Source organism: Babylonia areolata, chromosome 23, assembly GCF_041734735.1.
Source record: "Babylonia areolata isolate BAREFJ2019XMU chromosome 23, ASM4173473v1, whole genome shotgun sequence".
NCBI lineage: Eukaryota > Metazoa > Mollusca > Gastropoda > Neogastropoda > Buccinidae > Babylonia > Babylonia areolata.
In genome coordinates, this window is record NC_134898.1 from 51,675,265 (window position 1) to 51,698,831 (window position 23,567).

A 23,567-nucleotide genomic window follows, 5' to 3' on the forward strand; every position below is an offset into this window, starting at 1 on the left:
CCTAGGCACAGATCACACTCACTGGTCAAGCCTTGACAGACTACCATAGACATGTATGTAATATAAAATCAAAATGAAATAAACAAAAAATACAAAAGAGAAAAAAAATCTAAATTATTTCATTTGATTTGAATTACTGATAGGTGATCTTAAATATACTTAATTTCTTTTCTACTTTGACGTGTGGATTTAAAATCGGATGAATGACACATGGGCATTGCCACTGACATGACTAGGATGATTCTGTGACAAATGACATAATCAAAATGCATCACTGTATGCCACCAGGATTCCTTGAAGATGGACACACACACACACACAAACAAACAAAAAACAACAACAAAAAACCACACACACACTTTCACATGAGCTGAACAATAATGTTAACTTTTCTTTTTTTTTAATTTAAACCTTCTAAATGTCCTTGGCTGCCCCAGAAAAATAAGATTAATCTAAATGGATACATAGATAAATTAACAAACAAAAACCACAGATTGAGATTCTCATGCCTGTAAGGTAAGAACTGGTGAAACACCTGTGAACAGACACCTTTTTTTCCCACAATATGGTGTAAATAAATAACTATGAATAATCCTTATACAAGGAGAGGTGGCCTGGTGGTAATATGCGCCTGAACAGGATTTTTACACCATTAGACCTTGAGTGGATGTCACAGTAAAAGTCTGTCAGATGAGTTGATAAACCAAGGTCCTGTATGCAGCATTTAGCAAACCTTCAGCAACCCACAGTAACAAGAAAATTGTCCATGGCAAAATCATGTCGAAAATTCTTTGACAGTAAAACATTTTCAGACAGGAAAAAACAACCACCAAAAAATTAGAAAAACCAACACCCAAAATGGGTGGCGCCATAATATGGTAACACTCTTCCCAGGCACAGCAGCCTGATTTCACAAAGAGAAATTTGCTGTGGCTGAAGTATGATGCAATACAATAAAGCAAAATACAATACAATTCTGATCTTTCACACACACACACACACACACACACACTCTCTCTCTCTCTCACACATACACACACACATGCATGCATGCATGCACGCACACACACACACACACACACACATTCACTTCTCTTCTTGTTTAACTGAGAGTGTTAAGGAAACAACCACTCAACAGCTGCATTCAGATGAAGCTTCAGCATGCGCACTCAAACAGTAACGACCACTACATGATGTGACCAGTGATGAGGGTGAAGATGTTATTTCCATCCTCAGAAAACAAAGCTGCACAAGTGCAACAATGGTAAACAATACTGCTAAAGATGTGAGATTTTTCACCAACTCGACAAACATACCAAAACAGGGCAGAAAGGGGGGAACACACACAGTCACAATCAGTAACATCTAAATCAAAGGCTGCACAATACAGTTCAAGTTATGCACAATGTACAAACCAAGGCAGCAATTAGGAACACGCATGCACACACACACATACACACACTGAGCAGCTAAGGTTTCCTTCAGGTAGGGTTTAGATTTCTGTAAATTTGAGGGAACACTTTCCACACTGGTGATGGTGTGGGTGGACCTGACAGTTTTGATGCTCATCAGTGTCACTGCTAATGACAGTTTGATGCTCATCAGTGTCACTGCTAATGACAGTTTGATGCTCATCAGTGTCACTGCTAATGACAGTTTGATGCTCATCAGTGTCACTGCTAATGACAGTTTGATGCTCATCAGTGTCACATCTAATGACAGTTTGATGCTGACGAGTGTCATGCCTTATAACAATTTGATGCTGATCAGTGTCATGCCTTATAACAATTTGATGCTGATCAGTGTCATGACTAATGACACTCTCATGCTGATGAGTGCCATGCCTCATGACAGTTTGATGCTGATCAGTGTCATATCTACTGACACTTTGATGCTGATCAGTGTCATTTACAACAGTTTGATGCTGACCTGTGTCACGTCTAGCAGAACATACTAGTTGAATAGTATCCATCTATCTGGCGTGAGGAAGTTAAACAGCTCCAACCTTCCCAACACACAACCAACAAAGTTTTCTTCATTTCATGTCAGCTGGGATATTTTTCACCATCTTTCACCATTAAAAAGTATGAGGGTCACAAGTGTATGAAGTGCTGACTGTAGCTGCTGTGGTGAATGAAGGAGTACTAGTGTTTTAGTCACTGGTGAACACAGATCCTTTCTCTCTTCTCAGTCTGCCACATTGTTCCCCTTTTTCACTTTGTACACCTGAGAGCAAACTACAGTGTATGAAACGGAGCATGTTTTATCATGTTGGAAATGACATTTATATGCAGACAATAAACTCTTTGTTCTCAAAAACTGACCGTGCTAATACTTCTGCTATCACTTCTCCCAGTCCTCCTTAACTATCTATGGGATGTCTTGCCCTCAGACAGAGGAAACTGGAACTCACCATTCACCATCTACCTGCACCAGACTTAACTCCTTTCTGATTGCTGCAACAACACCTGTTACCCCAAACACCTGCATAAAAAAAAGAAGAAAAAAAAAATCCAATTTGCTAACTACAACAGGATCTGTTATCTAAAACAAATCAGATAACCTCATATTCTGGTGGACACTTCAAAATTCAGAACTCCAGTTTTCAAAATGACTGATCATTGGCTACCTTTCTTCTGCACTGTCTTTGGATGTAAAAAACCTGTGATCTGTTTACACAATACACACATGACAAGTACTGGCAGCAGCTCCATTCAGCAGTCAGCTGGTAATGAGGGGTCACTGTGTTCTGGTTACTGTACTTCATGATTCAGGCCAACTGTTTAGCAATCACTGAACACAACAAGTAGAAGGTTTAAAACCCCAGAAAGAAGTCCCTGTTAACAGTACAACTTTACAGGTCAGGAGTACAAGTTGGTATTGCTAAAAGTCTTGTTCACACTCACAGCCACACCACTGTCGCTTTCTACTTTCAGACAGCAGGTAAAGAAATGGTTCTTCCAATGAAAAAAACGTTGCCCACAAAGGTATAGAAAACAATCCCACAGTTCACCAGCTGGCAGTTCTCAGTCACCATCATTTGCATGAGTACTTCCTCTTTCATCATCCATGCACCCTGCCTGAAGCAATGTTCCCACTTCCCAGTCACCACCACTCGCATCACTACGTCCTCTTTCATCGCCTATGCGTATATCCTGCTCATACCCAAACCTTGGTGGGCTCAGCTCATAAGCTGAGGAGATCTTCAATGGACTTTTGGCGAGAGAACTCTTCAAAGCAGCGTCGACCATCCATGTACTGCTGGACCCCCTCCTCCACATCCTCCTGTCGAAGGTCGGTGCTGAACGACGGGATTCGCACTCGACCTCGCCTCTCAGCAAGTCTGTAAATGTTCGTAGTATGACATTGTTCATGTTGACTCTGTGCTAACACTCTACAGTTACAACAATTCAGAGTTTGTATAAGGTTTTCACTTTCAAATTCCCAAACCATTCTCATCTTCTTTATAAACCTTACTGTCATCTATATTTAGCTTTCACCAGTCCCTGGATTCAAACTCTGACACCTCTGGACATGATAGGAACATGAACATCAAAACTCAATGCCTGGATGTGAGAAGGGAGAAAACTCAGTCACAATTTCCAGCATGAAAAACGAAAGTATAGCAACTTTCAACTTAGTATCAGACATACATGTTCAACTTGGTATCAGACATACATGTTCAACTTGGTATCAGACATACATGTTCAACTTAGTATCAGACATACATGCAGCCAGTGACTTCTGCCTGCTGTACCAGCCACAGAACTGATGAAAGATGTGATAAGGAAAGGCGACACAAAGCAAACAAGAAGATGAGACGGGGAAAACTCACTTTGAGAAGGAATCCTCCAGGTTTTCATCGTCACTGTCATCATCCACAGAGGGCTGCAACACATACATCAGTGACCAATGTTATCTTATCACCATCACGTCTTTCCCACACAGTTCAACACATACATCAGTGACCAATGTTATCTTATCACCATCACGTCTTTCCCACACAGTTCAACACATACATCAGTGACCAATGTTATCTTATCACCATCACGTCTTTCCCACAGTGTTCAACACAGACAGACAAATCAATGTCATCATCCACAGAGGGCTGCAACACATACATCAGTGACCAATGTTATCTTATCACCATCACAACTTTCCCACAGTGTTCAACACATACATCAGTGACCAATGTTATCTTATCACCATCACATCTTTCCTACAGTGTTCAACACATACATCAGTGACCAATGTTATCTTTATCACCATCACAACTTTCCCACAGTGTTCAACACATACATCAGTGACCAATGTTATCTTATCACCATCACATCTTTCCTACAGTGTTCAACACATACATCAGTGACCAATGTTATCTTATCACCATCACATCTTTCCTACAGTGTTCAACACAGACAGACAAATCAATGTCATCAAAGTCTGACAATTAAATCTCAACACAGAGTTTGTCACAGGCAGGGGAACACCAATAAAATAATTAGAGTTTTTTATACAGCACCTGGCCATATGTTTTAGGTGTATTCAAGCTGCATATGTCCAGTCTCAACATACATGTAAACACAGACACACTGAAGTTTTTTGTACACTTCATTGTTTTACAGATTAATATGTACATTAAAAAAAACAACAACAAAAAAACGAAACATTTTGCAGTCTTTGGGTCAGTGAATTCATATCCACTCTGCCTGGAGCTCAGCATAACAAGGCAGGGGCCAGTCCTTTCCTTTCTTCATTTTAACCTTCCCCAACCAAAGTCAGGTACCCATTCACACCTCCCTGAAGTGAGGAAAAACAGAGATTATCTAAAACTCGCAAAACATCACTGGGCATTGGAACTTGAGGACAAACAACAACAACAGCTTTAATATTTTTAATAGAAACAAAAAAGAAGGAAAAAAGCCACACTGTTAAACCCAATCATTCAGTACGCACACATTAATGTGGAAGCATGCACAAATTATTGCAACATACCTCACTGTGATTCAGATGTATTCCATTGCCAGTTGATATATCTGACATGTTGTAATCTGGTGGACAAACAAAACCAAAAACATATTACCAAGTAACAGAACTGTCTTGAAAGAAAGAAAAAAAAAGATAAATAAAGCACATGCTTACATTACACAACACATATCAGATTAGGTACATAATATCAGATATCACAAATATATCAGATAAGCTATATTTGACTGTCAAATTATTCTGTTTTGTCTTTGGTCAAATGAATGGTGTCTGACACACTGCTAAACGCAGCTCAATGTGAAGGGTACAAATCAGCATCTTTACATCAAAGTTTTTTTGTTTTGTTTTTTTACAATGGAACGATTTCTCATCTTATGCTTTTCATCTTTCTTTTCAGAATTCATTTGTGTTAAAAATGCCTATACATTTGTGTAAAGCAAAAGGTACTGGGTTTTTTTTTCAGTATAAAATTCTTTTGCACCATTACTGCTCTGGAACAATAAACTTATGATTTTTTCTGAAGATTTAGTAGGTTTTTTTTTCTTTGTTACTTTACAATAAAGCATGCTCAACAATATTTGACACTTAATAACCCCTTCCTTTCTTTGACATCATTTCCTTTTTATACTGTCATAATTATACAAAGAGTGCATACACATCTCTGACCAAAAATATCTAATTGATAGAATTTAGAAAAAGAACACAAAAAAAAACAACCCAAAAAAACCACAACCACACAAAAAACAAGGATATGTGAACTAAGCCTCTCAACCTATGACATTAGTCAGACAGTTTGCATACTTCTTTACCATCATATACTTTTAAAAAAATCAATTTCATAATTATCTTTTTACCAGCAAAGGAATCTTGGAAAGGGCAAGACGAAGGTGGCACCATGCCTGAAAGCTGATGGGTCTGATGGGGTGGCTGCAGATCTATCAGAGGGGTGCTGGATTGCGGTGCCACCGTCTGAAATGCACACACACACACACACATGCACATACATGCACACCAACACAGACACACACGATCATACAAGCACATTCAAATTTCAATAATCATTCAATTTCTCTAAAGCATGGAGGATTTCACTCACACACCCACCCACTAACACACACTCCACATCAGACACACACACACACACACACACACACACACACACACACGCACACATATTCAAGATCCCTGTAATCTAAGTCAGTGTTTGAGGAGTTGCAGAAACAAGAACTTACCCACCAATCAAACTCCTGGAAATGGACAATGGCTGCCTACATGGCCAAGCAAAAAACAACGACAGAATATGAGAAATAGAGTTGCAGTCCAGGACGGTTTAAAAGGAAGATGAAGCACAGACCCAACCAACCTGTGTTTTATTGTTGCCTTTCTCCTTGGCACGCAGGGATTTACGGTGCTGCTGCTCCGTCCACCTGTCTTGGGCCACGTTGAAGGCTTGCCACACTGTCAGGGTCACTGCCTGGGCCTGTCCACCACACCCACATGCCAGTCATCACTGTCCACCACACCCACATGCCAATCATCACTGACCACCACACCCACCACACCAATCATCACTGTCCACCACACCAATCATCACTGTCCACCACACCCACCACACCAATCATCACTGTCCACCACACCCACATGCCAGTCATCACTGTCCACCACACCCACATGCCAGTCATCACTGTCCACCACACCCACCACACCAATCATCACTGTCCACCACACCCACCACACCAGTCATCACTGTCCACCACACCCACCACACCAATCATCACTGTCCACCACACCAATCATCACTGTCCACCACACCCACCACACCAATCATCACTGTCCACCACACCCACACGCCAATCATCACTGTCCACCACACCCACCACACCAATCATCACTGTCCACCACACCCACCACACCAATCATCACTGTCCACCACACCCACCACACCAATCATCACTGTCCACCACACCCACATGCCAGTCATCACTGTCCACCACACCCACCACACCAATCATCACTGTCCACCACACCCACCACACCAATCATCACTGTCCACCACACCCACCACACCAATCATCACTGTCCACCACATCCCACACCAATCATCACTGTCCACCACACCCACCACACCAATCATCACTGTCCTCCACACCCACATGCCAATCATCACTGTCCACCACACCCACCACACCAATCATCACTGTCCACCACACCCACATGCCAATCATCACTGTCCACCACACCCACCACACCAATCATCACTGTCCACCACACCCACCACACCAATCATCACTGTCCACCACACCAATCATCACTGTCCACCACACCCACATGCCAGTCATCACTGTCCACCACACCCACCACACCAATCATCACTGACCACCACACCCACCACACCAATCATCACTGTCCACCACACCCACCACACCAATCATCACTGTCCACCACACCCACCACACCAATCATCACTGTCCACCACACCCACCACACCAATCATCACTGTCCACCACACCCACATGCCAATCATCACTGTCCTCCACACCCACATGCCAATCATCACTGTCCACCACACCCACCACATTAACAGTCACTTTAAACCACACCCACCACACCAATCATCACTGTCCACCACACCCACCACACCAATCATCACTGTCCACCACACCCACATGCCAATCATCACTGTCCTCCACACCCACATGCCAATCATCACTGTCCACCACACCCACCACATTAACAGTCACTTTAAACCACACCCACCACACAAATAACCACTGTCCATCACACCAATCATCACTGTCCACCACACCCACCACATTAACAGTCACTTTAAACCACACCCACCACACAAATAACCACTGTCCATCACACCAATCATCACTGTCCACCACACCCACCACACCAATCATCACCGTCCATCACACCAATCATCACTGTCCACCACACCCACCACACCAACCATCACTGTCCATCACACCAATAATCACTGTCCATCACACCCACCACACCAACCATCACTGACCACCACACCAACAATCACTATCCATCACACCCACCACACCAACAATCACTGACCACCACACCAATAATCACTGTCCATCACACCCACCACACCAATAATCACGATCACTATCAACCACACCCACCACACCAACAATCACTTTTAGCCACACCCACCACACCAACAATCACTGACCACCACACCAACAATCACCGACCACCACACAAACAATCACCAGAATCCCTGTGCTTTGTGACAGCACACCATCATCACTTGCAGCAGCAGCAGAAACATCTAACAAGACGTCTGCATGACAGGGAACCAGACAACCAACAACAAGGACATGGACAAAGCAGCTCAAATACAGCACAGCAATAACCAACACAGGAGGACAGAGAGGTAGAAGACGCATGTGCACGACTGTGACCTACGATTTTGGTCTTGGCACACAAGAAGGCATGACATTCCATGGTTTCATTGATAGTGTTGCGGGCGATGAAAGCGAAGACCTTGTCATGGTTCCTATCTGCTGTGCAAAATGATATCCTGCAAAACCGACCAAAAGAATTACTAAGAAATGACAAAAGTTTACCCACGTAGCATTCTGGTGTTCCGTAAAATCTCATATCTTTTGTAAAAAGTAAAAATAAAAAAAAGTGATAATCATAATTTATTGAAAATTTGTTGATGAAGCATAAAAGGGTGGGGGTATCTTTGTTGGGTTTTCAGCCTTTGTTAATCTTGGGCAGAAACAAACAAGCAAAATTGTATGCTTATGCAATTATTTCAACAAACACTGTACATAATTCATTTGTGGAATATTTTTCATTATTTATTTCACAAATTTGTGGACCTATATATCATACACACAAACGAGATTTAACATTAAAACATTCAAACATTAGTACAAATGTCTCTGCACTGACAGTGGAAGGGAGCTAACCACATCAAAAACCAAACAACATTTTGCCTATAGACCTTGTTCGTTAGGAAACTTGAAGTCAGTGAAAAGTTCAGCCCCTTCACCTTGGGACATCTGGATACGGCAACATGGCGACCCTACCGCTGAAACTGAAAGTGCGCTTGAATCCATGAAAGTGAAAGAACCGAAAGAGTATTTAAAAAAAGAACGGACAACTGATAAGTAGCGCGAAAGTTGAACTTGTTCGTCGTGCAAAGATTTTCTATCGTCGCGGAACCAGAAACAAGAAGGCGAAGTCAGTCAGTTTCTGCTGTCACAGCGACATAAACCTCCCGCAGATTTTTAACAACTGAAATGAAGAAAAAAGTTTTTTTTTTTTTTTTTTTTTTTTTTTTTTGGGGTGGGTGAATCAAAAAGTATCGCTTTTTATTCTCTGACATATTTAGCTGTTATCAGTGAGATGTCAACATTCCAGAGATGCTCGAAAACTTTTTTTTTTTTCTTTTTTTTTTTAAGCAAGAAAAAAGCCAGTTCAATCTGTGTGTCAGTAGAAATCTTTGACCTGTTTTTCTCCCTTTTTTTTTTTTTTTTTTTTTTAAACTTTTTTTTTAATTTTCCAAAAACATGTATACAATACAGAGAATAGTATGAACCAAACCGTATAAAAAGAACAGTAGCATCTTCCACTACAGAGAGATAGATAAGACAAAATAAAACAAAACAGGCTATAGCAAGGCAAATCAAATCTGTAACAACAACATCAACAGCAACAACAACAACAACAAGCAAATAAACAAACAAACACACACACAGAAACAAAAAAACAAACAAACAAAGAAATAAATAAACAAAAATAAAAAGAAGAAAGGAAGATTTGTCCAATCATTCAATCAATCAATACTTGCATCTTAATGATTGTAGTAATCATGGTGATTTAAGATGACATTAATAGTAAATAGCCTAGACCAGTTGTGACATAGCAACAGCATCAAATGTATCAACTATTATAGTAATGGTATCTAGGGTAAGGCGAAAGCGAGTGGTGACATTATAATGTCATAATAATAATGATCATGAGTATACCACTTCTGCATTATTGGAAAAGAACACTTGTGATTGGTCACATTGTAAAGACAACAGGAACTATAAAAGTTAAAAAAAAACAACAACAAATAATACATATTGAGAAATAAATAAAGACATATTAGTACAAAGTAAGGACTGTTATATAGAATGGTAACTATGGAACATGTGAAATTATGATTAAGTAACAGTTTCCATAATTGGAAGGTAACTGTTCCACTTTGTACGGAAAGCATGATGGTTCATTAGTATATAAGATGCATGTTCTTCGATTTTGTATCTGTATCTGAGCTGTGTTTTAAATGCATTGAGTTGTGGTGGTTGTTTATTGAATTTGCATTTGTACAGAAAGTTTTTGGCAAGTAAAATAATAAAATCTAAAATGTCATCTGTAGCAAATGTGTGTGAGTTTCCAAATAAAACTAATTCTTCACATAATTGGGCATTGTATACATTATTGCATTTGTTATTAATATCAGTTTGGAAAGCAGTCCAAAATCTCTGCACAATCTCACATCTCCAAAAAAGGTGTTCAATGGTTTCTGGATGTGATCCACAGAAGCTACATTTATCATTATGAGAGATATTCATCTGTTTCAGTGATTTGTTTGTTGCAATAATCCTATGAACTAATCTTATTTGAAACCATTTTAAGTTAACATCACTTATTTTGTGTATTTTGTGAAATGTCTGTTTCCAATTAATGTTCAGTTGCAACAAATCGTTCCATTTCTTACAGCATTTAGGGGTCGTATTGTTTTTAACTAGAGTATCATAATAAACTTTTGTTCCTTTTTTCACTGAATATATCATTTGTAATGATTTTCTCATCTGCAAAGCAGTGTTATTATCAATTTTAATGTTTAGGTTTTTTATATAATTTCTAACTGACCTTATGCAACCATTTAAAGTAAGGAAATTTGTTATATTTCCATGCTTTTGACTAAAATCTTCATAGGAAAGGAAACTACTGTCCCCGTGCACTAGATGAGAAATATTCCAGACCCCCTTTTCCATCCAATTTCTGTATGATAAAATCTTACTTCCAATTTTAATATTTTGGTTCAGAAAGATTGGTTCTGCTAAAACTTCTTTACTACTTAATAGTGGGACCTTCTGACAAAATTCTTTGTAGGCTTGGAAAACATGGATCCAGAACTTATTCTTATCATTAGGTGTTGGTAGACAGGGTCCATATCTATCAATATCTTTGATAACTGGATTGCTTTCTTTTATTATTATTGTCCATTTATGGTTTGAAAACTTTAATTTACGTATCCAGCTCAGTTTAAGACCTTTAATAAATTGTTTGATGTCAAACATTCCTAATCCTCCTAATATTGTACTTTTAATTACTGTTTTTCTACTTATTCGATCCTGTTTTTTGTTCCAAATAAACTTGAAACATGCCTTCTGCAGCTCATCAATATATTCATCAGGTGGATTTGGTAGAAACATCCATAACTGGGTTATTTTTGATAAAATCAGTGACTTGAGAACAGCTATCCTTCCTAAAGGGGTAATCGGTCTTTTTATCCATATTCTAAATAACATTCTAATTTCAGACATTTTGTCTTTATAGTTTAATTCCTCACATTCTTCTAAATCAACAGTAAACCACACTCCTAAGATTTTAAATTTTGGTGGGTTCCATACCATTTTTAAATGAGGTAGATATCTAATTTGACATTGTTTTCTGCTACCCAGCCATATTGCTTGAGTTTTACCTGCATTCATATATAATCCTGAAAAACTACTAAACGAGTCAGTTGTCCTTATGATCTCCTCAAACGATATTCTATCTCCTTTGGTCATCAGTTGGGTGTCATCTGCAAACTGTGCAATTTTATGATCTGTATTATTAATATTAATACCTTTAATCAGTTTATTTTCTCTTATCATTATGCCAAGGATTTCAACACATAGAAGAAATAAGTAGGGTGAAATGGGATCACCTTGACGACATCCTCTCTCTACTGGAAACCAAGAAGACGCCGTTCCGTTTACTACTACTGCTGATTTAATATTTTGATAAAAGGTACTTATCCATCTACAGAAGACTGGACCAAATCCAAATGCTTTTAACACTTTCATCATGAAAGTGAAGTCAACAGTATCAAACGCTTTTTCAAAATCTATACAAATCAATAAACCAGGCAACTGCTTTGAATTTAAATAATGAATCATATCATATATTAATCTAATATTGTCACCAATAAATCTGTTAGACATAAATCCTGTTTGGTCATCACTAATTAAAGAGGACAGCACAGACTTAACTCTATTTGCTAAGCAAGAAGATCCAATTTTATAAACAACATTTAATAAAGATATCGGTCTCCAGTTCTTAATAAATTCTCTTGGTTTGTCACCCTTTGGTATACAAATTATTATGCCTTCTTTCTGTGTTTGTGACAGTTCACCTTTCTTCAAACCTTCATTTAGTGACCTGACAATTAAGTATCCAAGATCCTTCCAAAAGAATTTAAAAAATTCGGCAGAAAAGCCGTCAGTACCTGGACTCTTATTGTTCTGCATGCGTTTAAGTGCCTGGGTAGCTTCTTCATAAGTAATTTCACCCTCAAGGTTTTCTATTTCTATATTACTAAGTTTAGGCATTTCCTTAACAATATCTGCTATTTCACATGTTTGAATAAGTCTCTTTTTATATAAATGTTTATAGAAATCGTGAACCTCCTTTAATATTACATTATGTTCATGGATTTCTTCTCCTTTGTCTGTAACTAATTTCTTCATACTCTTATTTACAAAGTGCCTTTTTTCAAGATTACAAAAGTATTTTGATACTTTTTCTCCTTCTGCTATCCATCTGGCCCTTGAACGCATGAGTACTCCTTCCATCTTCTTTTTTCTAATATCTACAAGCTTTAACTTATTCTCTTCTATTCTATCATTTTCTTGACATGTTCTGACATTCCTGCTTTCTAAGTTCTGTATTTCTATTTCTAACTGTTGTTCTTCCTCCTCTGTTTTACGTTTTTTCATTGTGGCATATGAGATTGTTTTTGATCTAATCTTCATTAATAGAACATCTAACAATAATTGGTCTGATATTACACACTGTATTTCGGACATTAGAATGTTTCTTAATTCTTCATAATTGTATAATGGAACTGCATATTCTCTAATAACTTGTTTGATTTCTTCTTTAATTTCATTTACATAATCTATATCTTTCAGTAAAGAATTGTTGAATTTCCAAAAAGATTTTCGTTTAATTTTTTCGCCAAATGAAAGTTTAAGAACTATCATTGAATGGTCTGTCCTATAGCCATATTGGATGTCTGCTTCGTGCACATACTGTATCAAACATTCAGATATAAGGAAGAAGTCCAAACGGCTCTGTTGAAAAGGGGATGGTCTACGCCATGTAAAACGTGTACTATCAGGGTTTAAGTCTCGCCAAACATCATACATATCTAAATTTGTCATAATATCTTCTACTTTGTCTCTAGCTTTAGGGTTATTTATGTGTTTATAATTAGAATAATCTTTATGTGGGTCAAGAACTAGATTCCAGTCACCTCCAATAATCAGGTTTGGGTATCCAAACTGTGTAATATTTTTTTCCAGTTCATCATAAAATTCTGGGGAATCTTTGTTTGGGCCATAAATGTTTACAATTAAGAAATCCTTTTCTACTGTTGTAAAGGAAATAATTATGCAGTTTCCATTAGGATCCTTGTACACCTTTTTAATTTTAAATTCAAAATTGTTATTGAACATAACAGCAACACCTCTGGATTGTGAATTATGAGATGCAAAGTGACAAGTGTAACCCCATTCAGATCTAACATACGATTCAATATTTGGGTCGAAATGTGTATCTTGAAGGAGATAAATGGAGTGTTTCTTTTGTCTAAGAAAGTGAAAAACATCTCTCCTCTTTTTAACGTTACCCAGTCCTTGACAGTTCATGGAAACAATGCTTATATTTTCCATTTTATTTTATTATTATTGTGGCTATTATATCAAGTAATTAATGACTTATACTATATTTTCTAGTGGAGTCTAAAGGGCATCCACTCATTCTATTTGCATGGTACATAGTACAACTGAGCAAAGGCTTTCAAATAAAGAAAAATACACTCCTTTATAAGTACCCATCACTGAGTGACAATCATTTATATCATCCATGACGGGACAAATTAAAATAAAAACAAAGTACATCAAGAGAAAAGCACACATTTAGACAAACAGGTAAGTCTTGGTCAAGTGAGTGGGCTCCTGCGGCGAGGCGACGTGCATCACTGGAGGAAAAAAAAAACAAAAAACAAAAAAAAACAAAAAAAAAACCTGTGTTTGTATCCTGTTTGTGCTAACAATAACGTGTGCGCAGTTGGGAGCATGTTACACGCACATGCTCATGATGCATGCATGTGGGGGGGAGCCTATTTTTGTGTCATGTTTGTATTATCATAGCGTGTGCATAAGTGGGAGTATGTCGCACGCACGTGCTCATGATGCATGCATGTGGGAAAAACAATTAAAAAAAAATAAATAAATAAAAAAAAAATAAAAAATAAAAAACCAACCTGTGTTTGTGTCTTGTTTGTGTTAACATAACGTGTGCGCAGTTGGGAGCATGTTACACGCACATGCTCATGATGCATGCATGTGGGGGGGAGCCTATTTTGGTGTCATGTTTGTATTAACATAGCGTGTGCATAAGTGGGAGTATGTCGCACGCACGTGCTCATGATGCATGCATGTGGGAAAAACAATAACAAAAAAAGAGCAAAAAAACCAACCTACAAAATGACCATATGCATGGCAATATTATTTGCACAATCCATTGAAGTCATACCCTGCACAATCGCCACAACATACACCCCCACGCATATACGTCCATTGGGAAAGTTTAAACTTCAAACACTGACGCACCGCGGAATATACGGCACAGTTCTCTCCAGCACAAGGAGTCGGCAAGGGAGTAGGGAACATAGGGTCGGGGTGCGCGGGAGGAGTAATGGCAAGGAGGGGGAGGGGGAAATGACAGTCAACGATGGAGGGTACGGTGGTAGTGGGACACACCAAGGCTACAATAAGCAACAGCAAGCACAGCAGTACACAGAGCTGGAGAAACCACATGCGAGCACGCACACAAATCTTATGAGGAGAGGTGGGCTGTAAATTTAACCTCTCTCTGTTGTGTGCGGAAATAATGTATTAATACATGTTTAGAAAGAAAAAAGTGTATGTAATGAATAAACGTTGAGTGAAACGTTTGTCTCTAGACATATTCCAATTATAATGTACATGTGTCAGTGTATATAAAAAACACTCACTCACAACCTCCTCCCACCTTCCCCTCACCACCAGAGCACATCCTGGGCTGTCAATAAATGAAGGGGGACAAAAAGAATATTATATGTACAGTCAGATGCCAACTGTGTGTGGGTGTGTGTGTTTATGGTTTAATTTGATTTTGCGTTAATGATACTTGGTGGTTTGTACAGACGTGTCAGTATGGGAAGTAAGTGCGCGCGCGTGTGCGTATGGCTATGTGAGTGTTCCAATGTACACGTGTTCACACTGTAGGTACGTCTGTGTGAAAGTTAATGCACATGCCCCCCTCTCATCATCACCCCTCTCATGTACTAGTGTCAGAGTCACAATGTCACATTGCACGGCGCAGTACCTCGTCAACATCCACATCCACCTCTAGCCTCACAGTCTTGCCATTCTTGATCTTTGCAAATATTTTCCCCCTGGAACTCCAAGCGTCCAGTGTCGCCGAATGTTCTTTTGCTTCTTTAAGAAGTTTAAAGTTCAGAGAAGTCAGGTCCTCTGCAATAGAAATCTTCTGTGGATTTCCTTTTAGTTTGCGACGGTTAGCGAGAACCTCATCTTTCTTCCTCCTGGACAGAAAGCGCACTATCATGGGGCGAGGTCTGGTGAGCTGAGGAGTGCGACTGCCAGTTCTATGAGCTGTTTCGATGTCTGCTTCCGTGACGGCCACGCCCAGTTTGCTTGTGAAAAGATCGCTGAGCTTCTGAGTGCAGGCGTTTGTTGTTTCAGGCTCCTCAGCTTTGGATTCTGGTATGTTGTACACTCGCAGATTCCATCCGCGACCATACTGTTCTGAGTCATTGTTTCCCTTTCGAAGAGCTGCAGTCTACTTGTTTTGTTTATTAAGCATTTCAAAAAGCTCGCCGTTGGTTTTTTGTACCACCTCTACTTCTCTCTGCAATTTGTCTCTTTCTTTCTCAACAACGATGAGTCGTTCTTCCAATGCTTCTATTTTGTTCATAAATTTAGAAGTGACATCATCAATTTTTGTTTGAATGTCTGTTTTCATTTTGGAAATATCATCTTTAGACGCCAGACTGTTCTGCAAACTGTCAAATCGCTCACTGATCTCTCTCATGAACACCATGAATCTCGACTCCATGTCTCTCTCCTCCTGACGCTCTTCTTCCAGACTAATCTTTTTACTGATGTGTTTAAGTGTGTCTGGACTGTCACCCTCACTGCTAGAAGTGGACCCTGGCTGCTTACGTTTAAACTGAGCGAGGATGTTTTTGTAACCTGTAGACATCGCATTCGTGTTATTGCTTGCCTGCTTGTTCCTTCCTCCTCCCCTCTCCCCCTCTCTGTTTTTTCGTTGTTGTTTTTTTTCCTCTTCTCTTCCCCCTCTTCTCTCTCCTTTTTTTTTTAAGCTACGAAACCACCCATCACGCAAATTGCAACACAAGTGTCAATCTTCTGATTTAGTCAATACAGTTTGTGTAAACAATGTACTCACTTCATTCCAAGATAGAAGAGAACTACAAACAAACAAACAGGCACAACACTAATTTTCGTTAAAGCTGACACATGAGGAAATCACTGTTCCCGAGTGCACAGGCTGCACGCCGCCAACAGACACTGTCACATCACTGAGCGAACTTCATCCCAAATCCGTGAAAGGCACACAGTTTTCACAAGGCTGCTTGAACTGAAGTCCTCAGTCGCCAAAAACAAAAAGAAAAACCAAAAAACTCGCCACCCTGTACAGTAATATATTTCTTTTTCAAATTGTCAAAAAGTTTAGATTTGGGTGAAAGTCTTTAGAAAATCTTTAGACAGAGAATTTTGACACGCCCGCCATCTTGCCAAGGGACACCACCCTCTTTTTGACCTGAAGAAAAAAGTATTGCTCCTGTGTCGGGTGACCCATTCATTCAGAATCTATAAACATTCTTGCATTTCATATTGTTGCTACACAGTATGAGTGAGTGAGAGTGTGTGTGTGTGTGTGTGTGTGTGTGTGTGTGTGTGTGTGTGTGCCTTCTAAAAACAGATTTCAGACTTGAGAAAATGGCCATTGCTGTTCCAATGAATTTGATCTTTTTCTGGCTTTTCTATCACATGACTTTTTTTTTCTTTTACTTTTTTTTTTTTTTATTGGAGTAGCTTTAATACATATTGTGGGGAGGAGAGTGTTGGAGTTGAGCATGGAAATCTGTGGGGAAATGAGCGGTGCAGTTTAGCATGGAAATCTGTGGGGAAATGAGCGGTGCAGTTTAGCATGGAAACTGTGAGGAGAAGAGTGGTGGTGCTGTGCATGGAATTTGATTAAAGATAGTAATCATCAAAACTGATTCATGTGTGTTTCATCACAGTTGCATTGATGATTAACTGCAAGAAAAGAATGATTTCATCTTATGGTGTAGCATGCATGCATGCATATGTGCATACAGTACTCACTCATTCATCATTACAAGTGACATGCATTGATAAGTCTTCTCAAGACTCCCAGACATTCAGACACACCAGTCTGTTACAATCAGCTGGCCTGTTTAACCAAAATGGATATGTCTGTACTTTCACCAGGTTAGAATATGTATTTCTTTTATGGAAACCTTTAAGTTCATTGTATCTAACAACTGGCCAAAGGATTAACACATACATATCAGTTTTCTCTTTGATGCCATTTTTTAGTGCGGTCCTTTTCAGTTCACGAAGTGATTCTGAGCTCGCCACGCTCTGTGCAATCACTTCGTGGCTGGTATTTGTTGCACCTTTTTTCCCTTTGAAGTTCGAACAGCACACACAGTACTTCTTTCCTCCCGTTTTCCCCAGACCCATTGTGAAACATTTACACAAGTACAATCGACGAACTCGCAACTTTCGCTTTTAGAGACTCCCCACGAATTCTCTTTCCAGCTTAATCAAGGGCAAATTACTCTATTTTTTTTTCTAACGAACAAGGTCTATACCATTTCGGGGATTGGGAAATACTATTACATTATTCCCCTTTGTCTTATTGAGAACGACCACTCAATACAGCACAATGTTACAGTTGACACAGACACAGCTCTCTCAGTCTCTAACACCACATGTAATGAAAAAATCTTCATCAAAGATTTCTAAAATAATATTTGAATAATATCAAATAAATAAATAAAAAGATCAAAACATTTTTTCTCCTGGGAAAATACAATGGTCCAAAGAATTTTTCTATCTATATCTTTTCTTCCATCAGTGTCTTATGTGCTTGCTCATCAAGTAAACAGTAAAAAAAAAAATATATATATATATATATAGGGAAGGAGATTCTTTAGTGAGAATGGTAATCAAAGCAAAGCAGCAAACATGACAAAAATCACAGTACTGATGAATCTCTGGCAAGTAATCTTTTATACTTTTTGTATGATAAAAGTCAGAATGCGCAGTTATAAATACATGTATATATAAATGCAAAGAACACACACACACACAAACACACATGCATGCATGCCCCCCACACAAAGTACCCACACATAAATGCATGCCTATCACACAGAATATTGAAGTAAACTGTCCAGCAGACAAACCTGTATATAGAGAGATCTCTTAACACTTCCTTGGTCATAATGTCCACCATAAGGATCCCCTTGGAGCAGACTGTGAGAGAGACTTTCTTCAGCTTTTTTCCTTCAGACTTTGCCTGTTAACAAAATGAAATGCAATACAATACATTTTAGTTAAGAAAAATAACGCAAAATGAAATGAAATCAAATCAAAACCAACTTTCCTGGAGCAAAATTGGCTAGTTCTCACAATAGCACAAAATACGTCTTCCACAGGTGGATTTTTTTAGCATGCGTGTGTGTTTCTAATTCATTTATTTTATCCATTTTGATTCCTCCATAGTCTATTCAATTATGAAGCTTCAGTTCAACTGGCAATACTTGACTTGTCAGTCTATATCAGTAATTCTCACTGGCTGTGTGTGTCAAAAGTTAACCATGAATCATCATGGCAACAGACTCTGCACAAGATGTTTATTTTCTCTGCAGATGAAAGAGTCTGTAAACATTAACTTCTTGTGCTTTTGAATAGTTAATTCTTACTTCTAGTAAGTAGTGTTCGTAAAGTTCTTCTCACCATTGCACAAATTCGCTGCACAGCCTTAGTGCTTGCTCCATCTCCATAGCTTTCGTCATCATCAACCTCATCCACTAAGGTGAAGCCCAGGTACTTGAGGTAAAACACCACACCTTCATCTTCTGCTACAGGTTGTTTGTTCTCTGCCCAGCCTTCACCCAGTTCTGGCCACAAATTGTTTATGTTACAGACATATATATTGTTATCTGTATACATTGTTTAGTATACATGTATACATGATAAAAAATACATTATGACTCAATAACGAAAGTGTGTGCACACACACACATACATGTATAGTATACATACACATGTTCATTCATATATATATTATTTATATATATATATATATATTCAAATTTACACAGACAGACACAGAGACAGACACACAGACACACACACACACACACATGTACACACACACAGAACATGCATGTATGTACACACTTTTTAACATAAAAAAAATCACAAAAGCAGCAGCAATTTCCAAAGAACAGTGAATTAAAACAATGGCACAAGTCCACCAGATGGCAAACTTTCAGCCACCTAATGATCCATGACTTGTTTCATTGTCATGGTCTTTAATGTCAATTGTCCATGCATTTTTTTTCATTTACCTGGACTGAGCAGGTTCCAGACAGATGGATTTCTACCACTGTCATGCACACAGGCATTTAAAGCTCTACCAGTGTTAAGGTTTGGTTCAGTACACTCTGGGTCATTTGACCTGTTCATCACAAAATCAATCATTCAATGAGTCATCCCAAACACCTAAAAAGCATACTTTTATATTTTTACACAAAATTTGTCTTTCACACTCTTATGTATGTGAAAAAGTTAAAAAAAAAACAACTGTGTGTGTGTGCATGCATGTGCATGTACGCATGTGTGCGTATGTGTATGTGCGCATTTGTGTGTCAATATTTTTCTTTTGTTCTTTTTGCTCTCGTTGTGCTGTTCAAAACTGCTGCAAAGTAAATGTTTCGAATTCAAACACACAGTAGGAAGTGTTCTGGAAAAATCTGCATCCGTGGTGGAATATTGCATGAGCTGTGTAAGGAGGCTGATGATAATGGTTTTTGCAAGTTCATTTGGGCAGTATATTTCTTGCTAAGATCTACCACTTCTTCATTCTTGGCAGTGCATCTATGTGCCAAAGTGACAATGAGTTGTGTGACTGTCACTGACTTAAAAAACGTCTGCTTTGTACCCATGTGTGGATCAACATGCAATGAGTGCTGACATACTCTCTCCTTTGAGCAGGATACTGACTAACTCATCTTTCCACACAAACACACATATCTAGACAGACACACACTCTCACACACAAACACACAGGCTCTGTGTCCTGCTGCAGCTGATAACACACAAAAAACAAGGATGGCTTTGTGTAAGAGTAGCTGTTTTTTTGTTTGTTTTGTTTTGTTTGTTTAAGTTTTGAGGTTTTTTGTTGTTGGGTTGTTTTGTTGGGTTTTTTTTAAAGTATTTTATATTTTTTAATTTTTTTAAATAATTTTTTTGCTTGATCGTTTCTTTTTTGTTTCTGTTTTTTTGTTGCTGTTGGTTTTTTTGTTCATACTCCTCAACATCAAACTGCAGAGGAATAACATTAAAAATTCTTTTGGATAGGTGAAACTGCAATCAGAATCTTTTCGCTGAAGAATAAGAGAAAGCTGCAAAAGATCTCTTGGCCTGACCAACTTTCCCAAAATTCACTTAGTCAAATAACCAGCTTGCTGCCACATTGATGGGTCATTTCCAATCTGTATGTGTCAATAACTGATGACTGACTTCAAACCTAAACTACGCACAATCCCATCTAACATTTAAATGTACGCACATTATGTCATACTCAGATACTGACACATATAATACAATGTTTACAGTTCACATATAGAGGAAATGTCAAATATTAGAGTCAGTGCAATGTAAAAAATTACTTCGTTTATTACTAATCACCAATTTATAACAAGACACAACAGTGCACGCATGCATTTGTGCACATAAACACACACAGACACACACACAGAGTTAATTCACATACACACATAAACACAATGCATATGCATGCACATTCACATGTGTACAAAAACATGAAACATACACATTACAAGATGATATGCATAAACACACTTACACAGACAGATCACACATGCTGACACACACAAACAGTGCCATGTGTTTACAGATCACACATGCTGACACACACAAACAGTGCCATGTGTTTACAGATCACACATGCTGACACACACAAACAGTGCCATGTGTTTACAGATCACAAATGCTGACACACACAAACAGTGCCATGTGTTTACAGATCACACATGCTGACACACACAAACAGTGCCATGTGTTTACAGATCACACATGCTGACACACACAAACAGTGCCATGTGTTTACAGATCACAAATGCTGACACACACAAACAGTGCCATGTGTTTACAGATCACACATGCTGACACACACAAACAGTGCCATGTGTTTACAGATCACACATGCTGACACACACAAACAGTGCCATGTGTTTACAGATCACACATGCTGACACACACAAACAGTGCCATGTGTTTACGGATCACACATGCTGACACACACAAACAGTGCCATGTGTTTACAGATCACACATGCTCACACACACAGACAGTGCCATGTGTTTACAGGTCACACATGCTCACACACACAAACAGTGCCAAACATAAATCAATCTATTATTGTAGTGTCTCAGCTAAGATTGTTTTATTGTAACATTGTTTTCACTTCATCTCCCTTTGTAGTGTCTCAGCTAAGAATAAGATTATTTTATTGCTAAATTGTTTTCACTTCACCTCCCCTTGTTGAATAAACCAAAACCCCAAGTTTTAGTTGTCAACATTGGTTCTTCATATCTAAGAAAAACCACACAAACACATTATCATTATGTGCATGTGTGCACTCATGAATTCACACACCCACACAGACACAGACAGACAGACAGACAGAGACAGAGAGAGAGAGAGAGAGAGAGAGAGAGCGAGAGAATGTTCAATAAATAAGCAATAAAACTAAAAAACTAAAAATTAAAAAATCTGTCAGACAGTGAAACACACACCAATATATAAGTTGAGTGGTGTACAGTTTCTCAACAAGTAAAAAAACTGCAAAATCTTACATGTTTTAAAACATCATCCTGTTTCCAAGGAACAGAAAAAAAAATCAATACTGTTACACTTACAGCCTGAATTCTTTCACTTTCGTTAGGCTTGTTTCATTCATTTATGTGTACAGTAAAGGTACATGAGTGAGTGAGTGAGTGACTGTGTGTGTGTGTGTGTGTGTGTGTGTGTGTGTGTGTGTGTGTGTGTGTGTGTGTGTTTATCATAGTACTGTGTTTTGATTTAAATTTTCTAATTCTGTACATATTTCAGATTTGAATTATCTAAACTAAACTTGTGGAATGAGACTATGGGCGTGGAAAACAAAGATGTTTCCAGCAAATGTGTGATCAATACCGGCTGGCTTGCTAGATTTTGCTCTTTGCCAGTCAGGAATGTGTGTCACGCCCACTCTTTTGTTTCTTTCCTTGCTTTCGGCTACCACGCTTGTTCGAGTTGATTCCCATTTTCAATCACTTTATCGTTTCATTAGTTGTCCATAAAACTAACTGGAAATCCAGGAACGGAAACAAAAGCAAAATATCTTAGTTTTCTTACTCTCATGCCGTACAGCTCTCGTGTCCGACTTGGGAGATCCAGGGGTCTTTTTCACTTTGCGAATTAGGGCGTCCATAGTTGTTGACACAGCGAGTCCAAAAAAGTATCACACTTCACGCACAGCCGAGCTATCAGTGGCGATTCCTGTGACTTAAAGACAGTTCAAGGATGTACTTTGATATTTTCCTTGGGGCGTTCAACGTCTGGTTTTTCACGGCGTCCTGATTCGGGTGACCTCACTCATTCCTCTGTGTGGGCCCATACCCAACCATACCGCTCATACTCTTTTCAGCCGAAGAGGTTGAGAAAGGGAAGTAATTGCTGTTTTTCTTTCGTCTGCTTTTGTTGAAAATATCATGTCTATCTATTAAAAAAGAAAAGAAAAAAAAAGGAAAAAAAGAAGAATGTAAAATATTATATTCAGTTATGATCAAAGAAAGGGATCCGACTAAAACAAAATCAAAGACAAGTCTTTAATCATTCGGCTTTACTGCAAATGTATTTCTTTTTGATTTA

General features: G+C 38.6%; 1 protein-coding gene across 1 annotated transcript; it reads right to left on the minus strand.

Annotated features, from left to right (window-relative positions):
- Nucleotides 1-1,820: 1,820 nt before the first annotated feature.
- Nucleotides 1,821-23,314, minus strand: LOC143297890 (low density lipoprotein receptor adapter protein 1-like). The gene is made up of 9 exons (XM_076610420.1): nucleotides 23,052-23,314; nucleotides 19,362-19,525; nucleotides 18,809-18,921; nucleotides 8,413-8,527; nucleotides 6,347-6,463; nucleotides 5,838-5,952; nucleotides 4,993-5,048; nucleotides 3,836-3,888; nucleotides 1,821-3,343 (listed from the first exon to the last, which is right to left on the minus strand). The coding sequence occupies exons 1-9, from the start codon at nucleotides 23,125-23,127 to the stop codon at nucleotides 3,187-3,189; spliced, it is 966 nt and encodes a 321-aa protein (XP_076466535.1). The 5' UTR covers nucleotides 23,128-23,314; the 3' UTR covers nucleotides 1,821-3,186.
- Between the last annotated feature and the right edge of the window lie 253 nt (nucleotides 23,315-23,567).

Coding starts and splice junctions, on each gene's coding strand:
- LOC143297890 (XM_076610420.1), bottom strand. CDS start 23,127: ATGGACGCCCTAATTCGCAAAGTGAAAAAGACCCCTGGATCTCCCAAG. Junction 19,526..23,051: donor GAGAGCTGTACGGCATGAGA/GTAAGAAAACTA, acceptor ATTTGTGGCCAG/AACTGGGTGAAGGCTGGGCA. Junction 5,049..5,837: donor TTTCCAAGATTCCTTTGCTG/GTAAAAAGATAA, acceptor TTTGTCCACCAG/ATTACAACATGTCAGATATA.